Source organism: Scophthalmus maximus, chromosome 22 (assembly GCF_022379125.1).
Source record: "Scophthalmus maximus strain ysfricsl-2021 chromosome 22, ASM2237912v1, whole genome shotgun sequence".
Taxonomy (NCBI): Eukaryota; Metazoa; Chordata; class Actinopteri; order Pleuronectiformes; family Scophthalmidae; genus Scophthalmus; species Scophthalmus maximus.
This window is the reverse complement of record NC_061536.1, coordinates 9,730,292-9,740,320: the sequence shown is the minus strand read 5'-3', so window position 1 is coordinate 9,740,320 and position 10,029 is coordinate 9,730,292. Positions and strand designations below refer to the sequence as shown.

The 10,029-nt window shown below is 45.0% G+C and overlaps 2 protein-coding genes across 6 annotated transcripts; one reads left to right on the top strand and one right to left on the bottom strand.

The window, feature by feature from the left end:
* Window positions 1-122: 122 nt before the first annotated feature.
* On the bottom strand, window positions 123-4,047 carry xkr8.3 (XK related 8, tandem duplicate 3). Its single transcript, XM_035620860.2, has 3 exons — window positions 3,712-4,047; window positions 2,584-2,771; window positions 123-2,395 (listed from the first exon to the last, which is right to left on the bottom strand). The coding sequence occupies exons 1-3, from the start codon at window positions 4,035-4,037 to the stop codon at window positions 1,644-1,646; spliced, it is 1,266 nt and encodes a 421-aa protein (XP_035476753.1). The 5' UTR covers window positions 4,038-4,047; the 3' UTR covers window positions 123-1,643.
* A 37-nt stretch (window positions 4,048-4,084) lies between these two features.
* Window positions 4,085-10,014, top strand: srsf4 (serine and arginine rich splicing factor 4). 5 transcript variants are annotated; one of them, XM_035620865.2, is made up of 7 exons: window positions 4,085-4,220; window positions 6,352-6,494; window positions 7,234-7,382; window positions 7,825-7,931; window positions 8,026-8,246; window positions 8,465-8,542; window positions 8,988-10,014. In XM_035620865.2, exons 3-7 carry the CDS (start codon window positions 7,346-7,348, stop codon window positions 9,562-9,564), a joined length of 1,020 nt encoding a protein of 339 aa, XP_035476758.1. In that variant the 5' UTR covers window positions 4,085-4,220; window positions 6,352-6,494; window positions 7,234-7,345; the 3' UTR covers window positions 9,565-10,014. The 5 variants fall into 5 exon arrangements, with proteins under 5 accessions (XP_035476758.1, XP_035476756.1, XP_035476754.1 ...); XM_035620863.2 differs by having other exon boundaries at window positions 7,234-7,412; XM_035620861.2 differs by lacking the exons at window positions 4,085-4,220; window positions 7,234-7,382 and adding an exon at window positions 5,019-5,210 and having other exon boundaries at window positions 7,816-7,931.
* The last annotated feature ends 15 nt before the right edge of the window (window positions 10,015-10,029 follow it).

Below are 10,029 nucleotides of genomic sequence, written 5' to 3'. Positions count from 1 at the left end.
GTTTACGTGATCTGTGACACAGATGCCACAGGTCTATTCATTTCTACTGAAGTATTTTAAACATATTTTAAAATGGATACAGTTTGCAAAAAAACCCACAAATTAAAACAAGGTAATTCTGGTAATCTTGAACACCGTTATTGCTTTAATAATTGCACATGGCACATGAGATAAAAGACTAACAACTACAGTAGTTGCAATCTCCACTTTCAGCGGAGTCTGGAGAACATGAGTGGATTTTCGACACTGTGTGAACATTGCTGAAATTAATAAACTCACAGAGGCGTGAAGTGTCCTCATGACAAAACAAAACCATGGCAGCGTGAACAGACTTGTAGAACACTTAAACGAGTTTGAAATCAAACACCCTCCAGGTGGAATGATGCTGATTGTCTGAGCATAGCAACGTATTACTTACAAAACTACAGAGAAAAGTTCGCTTTGATGAGTCTGAATTGATATTAAAGTTTTGTTTAAAACATGACCTTTGCCAAATGTGAAACAAGAAAAACAAACACAATCTGACTTTTTGATTGTTGTAAAAAAAACTTGATACCACTTGTCAGTTAACGTGTAAAATAATCGTCACCGGACCTACAGATAGAAAAAAAAGTAGAGCTTATGTTCAATATCTACATTCAAGCTCTTTCAAAAAGATTCCAGCCGTAGCAGCTGTAATGCAACCCGAACGACACACACACACACACACACACACACACACACACACACACACACACACACACACACACACACACACACACACACACACACACACACACACACACACACACACACACACACACACACACACACCTAATGTAATAAAAAAAGAAAATTCTTTCAAACTGCCCAGGCAATGTCCAAATTGTGATGATTGTATTCAATATTCTATTACTGACACAGTAATAGTTTGTTATCTAATCATTTTGTAATTTGTTGTGTACTTGTTGCCAGCAAAGTCTGCACTTTGGAAATACAAACAACAACAAACCTTTGGGAATGTGGTAAATGAAATGTAAAAAACTTTTTCAACATGTAAAAATAATGACTGCATTGTGTAAGAACAGTTAAAAATACATTCGCTTGTAAAAAATCACGTGTAACTAAATGTTTTCTAGAAAATTAGCTTATCATATTACTGTAGTTTCAAGTAGAGATGAGAAATAGTGTTGTGCAGTGTTGTGAGATGGCATTCATTTATCAAGAGATTTTTTTCCCCATACCATATCTATTACGGTAGCAGTCGCTATAATGTTTCATGGTGTATTAGGCCTAGTTGCAAATCAATGCAGAGTTGCTTCATGGTGATAAAGATTTTTTTTATATGGTATTTGCAAAATCAGATTTTTCCTGTCTGTTTTTTTCAACTAATCCAGCAATTTTTTCAATTGCAATATGTAATAATAACAATAATATATATGGTGTTGTTAAAATTACATCTACTGTGAAGGGGATTTTATTTATTCGAATACTGTTTTTCAAGTACTGTTTTCAAGTCTGTATGTTGGATCCTTTGGTGAAGTTGCAGCACAAATGGTCAAACAGTCAAGAGAGTTGGCCTGATGGAGACGGACGGAGCTCCATCACCACCACCACCACACAAGGTCACATCTTCTATCCGCCGTATACGATCAGCTGTGACATCACAGACGCGCCGACTCTGCTCTGTTCGCGTCGTCCGTCTGTCTGATGGCGCTCTGCTCTGAGTAAAAGTTTTTGGCGTGGCAGGCCATCCGCCTGTTGAGGAGCTGGGAGGACAGGGCGCTGTCCTGGATGGAAATGTCTCTGACGGACACTTCGGCATCAGGCAGATCGACGGGCGGACCTGGGTCCCGCGCCAGGGGCCTCCACAGTTTGGGGTGGAAGCAGCAGTAGTAGAGGGTCTTGAAGAGCAGTCCCAGGAGGTAGGTGAGAGGTAGTGTGATGATCAGGGCGAGGGCGTACGACTCGGTCTGGACAGGGTCTCTGTAGCACCACCAGGTCGCCAGCAGGATCAGCGCGTCGGCGGTGATGAAGGAGTGGTAGATGACGCTCCTGCCGCGGGTCCGACCCTCCGCCACGTTGAACCAGCTGAAGTACCAAATGAGCCCCACGGTGGCCCGGTAGAGCCACTCGCCGCCCACGCTGTCCATGAAGTACGTCCTCTGTCGCCAAGCCCACAGCACAAAGACGAACCACAGCATGAGGAAGTGGGCGGGCATGTATCCGGGCAGCACGGAGGCGAACAGGGCGACGGCGGCCACGCGCGGAGCGATCAGCAGCAGGTTCCACAGGAAGTAGATCAGGGAGGAGCCCCAGCCCTGCTTGGCTTTGTCTGGGAGGAAGGAGCGCAGGGAGCGGTGGTAGTCCACCACCATCCAGGCTATGGAGGTGGTTGACGCAGCAATGCTCACAACTGGAAAAACAGAAGTTCAAATTGTCAAGTCGAGCCACCGAGAGGAAACGAACGTGGTCAACACACATTTGCGCTTATGTCATGATGACTTATAAAAAACCTCAACCCTGGGGCTATGTTTGATTCACACACACATGCTTGCTTGCTTTGCTTAGGGGGCTGGAATGGAACTCAAAAGGGGAACTCACACTGCACCGTCCTGGCCTTGTTGGTGCGCAGCATGACATAGATCATCAGGGTCAGCTGAGGAGCGCTCTCACAGAACGTCTCGATGAGTCGGAGCATGCTGAGGTCATGTGTCAGGTACACGGCGTACTCGGACCCTTCCTCTTTCCGCCACCAAACCCTGAAGCCTTGACGTATGGCGGAGATGTGCCTGCGTGGCGGGTGAACGGATCAGAGAAGGGGCTGTTACGCGACACGACACTAAGGTTGTGAGAAGATGACACGCAAGAAAAGAAGCAGTCTGGCGTGATGCGTTAAGTGTCCTCCACAGCAGAGAATCACGCCACCCATATTTGACACTTTTCACACCTCATTAAATCCTAATTTGTGCATTCTCTTATGACTGCACTGGATTTACTCGTTGCCACACCTGATGTACGTTCACCAACTCTGCACCTGTCAAGTGTTATTGCTCGCTTGCCTTCCTGAGCTTCACCGTGGGAACGTTAAGTAAGAGAGAAATGCCCAGAGTTTGACGGAAATATAATCACAAGCTACTTTGATAATCGATACAGCGTTGGTGAAATGTAAAAAATGCCGAAAAAACACCAATTTGCATCTTCACAATTGAGAGGATTTGCCGATTTTCTGTTATGTTATTGGATAGCTGAAACTGAGTTTCTCAGAGTTTTGTCATTTTGATCAAACAAAACAAGGCATCTAATGACATTAGGTAAAATTGCCATGAGCACAGTTTATGGACACAATGATGATTATTATTATTATTTTATATATATATATTTATATACACACAATAATACCAGTTAGCTGATCAATCACTAATAAGATCAATGTTAGTTGCCTCCTTCATCTGGGGATTTGATCAAATAACTTAAATCCAGTCGGGTCGAGTATCTTGAAAGGCGTCGACAAATAAAATTACTTATGATTATGATTATGATTATGAATAATACTAATAATAAAGTGGACTTGTATCACTGTGTTTCATGCAACCTATTGGTGAAAACTAGACATTACAGTCACCTGAACGCATCAATGTTTCAAAGTTTTAAAAAAAGGTTTCCTGTCAACGAGTTGCGCTCAATTTGATTCGATCTGTTGTCCTCGTCCGCACAGTGGCCGGTCTCTACCTGCAGAGGAAGCCCAGCTGCAGCACATGCAGCAGGCACGAGAGCGCCACCCGGTCGCCGAAGAGCACGGCGCCCGCGCCGCTCCGCGCGCCGAAGCCCGGCAGCTCGCGGTCGTACTCGAGCCAGAACCAGCTGAACGTCTGGACCACGACGGAGGAGAGCGCCATGAGGCCGACCAGCACCGCGAACCAGAAGAGGTCGCCGCGGCAGTAGAACTCGGCGGCGACCCACACGTCCGAGCCCCAGTCCACCAGGAACGTGCACACGCCGATCACGGAGAACACGAAGTCGATCCAGGAGTATTTGGAGAAGGCGCGGCGCTCCATGGCCGGAGCCCACGGGCGGCGAGCTGACCTGTTGCCTGCGAAGCTAACGGGCGGCTAGCGTCGCGCACCGTTACCTCCCTCCCGAACCGCCCGCGCGCTCTTCAACCCATTGGAGGAACAAGTTGCTCCGACTCTCATCGTTGGGCAACGGCGCCACCCAGCTGCGCCAAAGTCGCATCAAAGGTCAGCGGACATTGTTTGTGGGGTGGGGAAAAAACAAACTCACAAAAAGATTTTTTTTTTGAATAAAAACTAGCCGCCTAACTAGAGGAGAGGCGCTCGGGTGTTTGTAACGACCCCCCGTCTCCGTGCATTAGTTAACCCCGCCCACCGCGGCTTATACGCGTTAACTACAGTTCGCAGAATCCGGGACGGAAAGGTTTTAATATTTAAAGAACCCCACGTGTTCGAAACTGGGCCTAATTGCCAACTATTTTGATAATCGGTTAATCGGTTCAAGTAGTTTTTATGAAAAAAAAAATTCTCTGATTTCAGCTTCTTAAATGTTATTTTTTTCTGGTTTCTTTGCTCTTCTGTGACAGTAAAACTAAATAACTTTGGTGTGTGGACAAAACAAAACATCATCTTGGGGTTTTGGGAAACACGATAGACATTTTTCACCATTTTATGAATATTTCATGGACCAAACAACTAATCAGTTAATCGAGAAAATAATCGACAGCTTAATCGATTATGAAAAGATTTCGTTAGTTGCAGCCCTTAATACATACATACATACATACATTTAATACATACGCACGAATGATAAGCATTTTTTCCAAATTTTTCTCAACATGTTATTTTGAAATTGATTCTCCTAAAATGAATTAATTCTCATAAATGTATATATATATATATAATTTGCCCTGTGGTTTGCCTGGCTGCCAGTGCAGAGTCTACCTGAAAGACTAACCTCGGGGCAACAGCGACAGCTGCCATCGGAGAAGAGAAAGACACGCCCCCTTGCCGTCGCGACCTATTGTGTCACAGGAGCGCGCCTCCTCCGTGTGCGCTCGCTCGGTCTCGCTCGGCGCTCACGCTTCGCTAGCACACACGAGCTAACACGATGTCGCGGGTGTATATCGGAAGGCTGAGCTACAGGGCCCGAGAGAAGGACGTGGAGAGGTTCTTCAAGGGCTACGGGAAGATCCTGGAGGTCGACCTGAAGAACGGGTAACGTCGAAGCTGCTCGCTTTTCATCGCTTTTGTTTGTTGTTGAGGCTAATGTCCGCGCGGGCCGCGCCGTGCACATTAGCATGCAGTAACGGGGCCTTGTCGCTCGCAGCGGGCCTGGCCTGCTATTGCAACATCTGCCGAACACAACCCAATATCATCTGATTTAACGTACAGTGCTGCATTAGTTTTGCGTAATGCATGTTTTTTTTTTTAATGCATTTGTATTTAGTTGAAGGCCGCTGTTGGCTGGCCGAGGTGTGATCCGTGCTTTTGTCGATCACGGCTAGCGGTGGTTAGCTTAACATTAGACGTGGCAATGTCACACAGGCGGTGTGTTTGTATTGCAGTCAAACATGAACTAATCGAGTTTAATCTCGGTCCCACCCGTGTCCAAGGACGTTCAAGACGTGCATGCTTTTTTGTAAAATTGTGTTGTCAAAAAAAAACCCAACATGGTTTCGGTTGCACGCACACACCTTCCTGTTTTGACCACCTGTCGGTCAGCTTCGGTATTTACCTGAAGAGGTGGGAACAAGGCCTGCAGTCACTGATGGGTTGGACAAAAAAGTCGAGCAACTTTCTCCTCACCTAAACCTCACTTTACAGTATCAAGTGTCCATTGCACCGAAACGAACCCACTGATCATGTAATCGATCCATAAAATGTCATGGTGTCAACGGTGAATGTCAATTGAATTGATTACTAAATTTCTCGCCAACTATCAAGTAGTTTTTATGAAGAAAAAAAGGAAATTGTTCTCAGATTTCAGTTTCTTAAATGTGAATATTTCCTGGTTTCTTTGCTCCTCTATGACAGTAAACTAAATATCTTTGGTGTGGACAAAACAAAACATCAAAATCATCTTGGGGTTGGGAAACACAAGCAACATTTTTCAGACTAAACAACTAATCGATTAATTTGGAAAATATTCCACAGAATAATCGATTATGAAAATAATCGTTAGTTGCAGCCCTACTATTGTTGTTGACACCATGACACATCAGGGTACATTGTTTGTATTTGGTCTGCTCACTTGAGGTTTATAGCACACTACACATCAGACCTCTGATGTTTTTAAATATTAACCAATATTTATTTGTGCTGTTAACGTTGAAACGTGTCCCCCTCCCCTCTCTAGGTATGGGTTTGTTGAATTCGATGACCCGCGTGACGCAGACGATGCCGTTTATGACCTGAACGGCAAAGAGCTGTGCGGAGAGCGGGTGATTGTGGAGCACACCAAGGGGCCCCGTCGTGACGGAGGCTACGGTGGTGGAAGGAGTAAGTATCCCAAACAGTGTTTTAGTTATTTCACGTGCTTAATGTCTTTGAGGGATTTCGTTCATTACAGGGAATCGAAATTGATCAGAATATTCAAAGGGGCAAAAATATCCGTCTTGTCCTTGGTGGCTGGTGTGCACTAAATTTATAACGTGTTTAAGTTAAAAACTGAACAGAGTCTATACCTGCTGTTGAAGTTATTTTGCACATCTTTCAGTGAGACATCCACACTCCCAGTCTTGTTGTTCTGGTCTCGATGAGCCTTCCATGTTTTTCCGATGGCCTGTTTAACATACAGGCGTATCTCAGTTTCTGGGTCGGTCACGCCGGAGCAGCAAATTTGTCTTGCATTGTCTTCCAAATAGACGGTGTACGAGCAACACTCAATACAACACTTAACAGCTCTTGTTTCTAAAAGATGAGTAGAGGTGAGGGGGGGAAGTTTCCTTATCAGTCTTTGACATGATTAGATTTGTGTGCACCAGAACCACCAATGACTTCAAAAATCTTGGGTTTCCATGTGTTGTGAAATGTGATGGGGAGAAATGGCTTACTGATGGAAAGGAATATAACTGTCTTACTTTTAAACATTGTATAAAAAAAAAATAATAACTATCTGATTGTCAAATATCTTGTAATCTATTGATGTCTTATTCCATTTTTTTTAATTTCATTTAAAAATGACTGTCAATTTTAAAGGTAAAGATTTAACAAAGAACCTCAATGTTTTAATTGAAAGAGTCCTTTGCTGACTGCCTGCCCCTATTGCTGGCCATGGTGTCCCCCCTTTCCAAGAGTGTGGTTTGACCATTCTGGGCCCCTGGGCAGACCAAAAAAGGGAGCCATTGTGAATGAAGACCGCTTTTCCCATTAGGCCCAGGCCGGGTGGTGAGGATGCCATGGGGGTTAGGAACAGATGTGGGTTCAGCTCTTATAGGTGCCTGACAACAGAACATGTTTTTGTAACAGTGAAATGTTTTTAGATAGGATAGCTTAGAAACTTGATTTAGTTCACCGTAAGTACTTCCTCCATCAGTTATATATTTTTGAAATAGTTTTTTTTCTCTTCTTATTCAGATATTAGGTGTATTGATCTTTTTTTACAAAACAATTGAATGAGCTAAAAGTGTGTCATAAGCCTAGACTTAAAAGATCTTTTTTTTAAGAATTACATTCTTTTTGTAACTGTACCTTTACCTTCCCCCTTTTTTGTTAACTTTGTTTCCCTTCATATATTTTATAGCATGTAGCTTGGAGTTTAGCATAACTGCATCATCACAATTTCTTTATGGTCCTTATTTTTCCTGTTCTTTCCTTATTGCATTGAAAGGTGGATATGGGCGCTGGGGACGAGACAGATATGGTCCTCCTATAAGGACAGATTATCGGCTCATTGTCGAGAATCTTTCCAGCCGTTGCAGCTGGCAGGACTTGAAGGTGAGTTCAGCATCATGTCCAAAATTATTTTGGCTTTTTTAGATTAAATCATTCTAAAGGTCGTGATTCACTCATGGTTCCCATTCCTCTGCAGGACTACATGAGGCAGGCGGGGGAGGTGACCTACGCCGACACCCACAAGGGCCGGAAGAACGAGGGGGTGATCGAGTTCAGGCTCTACTCTGACATGAAGAGGGCTCTGGAGAAGCTGGATGGCACGGAGGTGAACGGCAGAAAGATCCGGCTCATTGAGGACCGTCCTGGAGCCAAGCGCCGCCGCTCGTATTCCCGCAGTCGCAGCCACAGCCGCTCCAGGTTAGAAAATAATCCAATGCAATATTATACCTGACTTTCCTGATGTATTGTTAGGTTTAATAAGTTAAGCTGCTCGTCACAGAACTTAGCAAATGTGTGGAAATTGGATAAGGGAAAAGAAAGCTGGTCTTGCAGCAAAAGCCTTCACAAGATTCAACCTTGTAAGTGGTGGCTGAGGAATTAAATTTCTTAACATTACACATTTTTCTTCTCCTCAGGTCCCGCTCCAGGAGCCGCAGGTCTCGCAAGAGCCGCAGCCGCAGTGGAAGCAGCAGCCGCAGCCGCTCCCACTCAAGGTGAGAAATCCAGTCCGCATTAGAGGAGACGTGATCAAGGGTTTGGGGTTTTACTAGCTAACCATGGTATGATAGAAAACCTGTACATATGATGTGGCTGGCGTGCAGAATCGTAGTCAATCAACCTATTGTTGCTGTAGTGGTGAAATTGAAAAGTGAAGTGCAGCAACCTGCCAATGGCAACTTACTGTTATACACTAATGTAAATTTAAACTTGCATTTGAGTGACAGTTGATAATGTTGGACCCTGAAAAGAAGATTACATTTTTTGTTTCTCAAGACTTTTCAAAACAAGGAGATATCCTGCATTTAAAGTGAATTGGTCACATCTGGCCAATGCAACATCTGTCTGTATTCACAAACAGTTCCCATAAACAGGTGCTTGGTCCCCCCCGAAAAACTATGCTGCCTGAATGAAACATGACACTTGTGATTTTGTCCACAGGGCGGCGTCCCAGTCCCGCAGCCGATCTCGTAGCAAGAAGAATAAGGGCAAGGGCAAGAAGGAGGAAGAGGAGCGCAGCAACGGCCCTCAGAAGAACAAAGACCGAAGTAGGAGCCGCAGCCCCAAAAGCCGTAGCCCTAAAAGCCGTAGCCCTAAGAGTCGCAGCCCTAAGAGTCGCAGTCCCAAAAGCCGTAGCCCTAAGAGTCGCAGTCCCACGAGTCGCAGCCCCAAAAGCAAAAAGATCAAGAAAGAAGTGAAGAAAGGCAAGAAAGAGGATTCCCAGTCCAGGTCTCGCTCTCGCTCCAGGTCTCGTTCCAGATCCGGAATTAAAGATCGCTCTAGGAATTCTGGCTCAAAGGGTCGCGAGCAACCCAAGAGCGACGACGAGGGAGGCGCGCCTGCGAGGGGCTCTCGTTCTCGCTCCCGCAGCCCCGTCGTCCCCAAATCGAGAGCCAGGTCTAAATCCAAGTCCAAGTCCAAATCCCGTTCACCCTCGCCCGCCAAAGCCCGCTCCCGGTCAGCCTCACGTTCAGAGTCCCGCTCCCCATCTCGTTCTCGCTCCCGTTCTCGCTCCTAGTTCAGAGCTTGGACTCTTTGTCGTAAGCCCTTATCCCAGTGTCTCCCCCTGTCCTTCATTTACATTCCCCACGCCCCACAACACTACCCCCCCCTCCCCCCCTCGCCTCCTGTCTTTTGATAAGTAGCTGTAGAAAACCAGGCACTCAAGCTTGATGTCTTTTATGCACATGCTATACTTCATTTCATTTGACTTTTACGCAACATATTTTTGTCAGTAGAGCTGTCTCATACGGACGTGTTTGTAAAAATAACAGGGTGCAAAACTCAAGTTTTATAAGTTGAAATGATGATATGGTGTGTGTGTATGTGTCTTAGCCTTTTTTTAATCACCGGTAGAAGCATACTGTTTTTTTTGTCAATAATGTTGGTGGGAATATGTTCCAACATTTCCTCGCCTTTGTGAAACCCTTGTATCATTTTATTTCAGATTAAAAATACTTGTTCTGGATTTGTCTTTGGATGC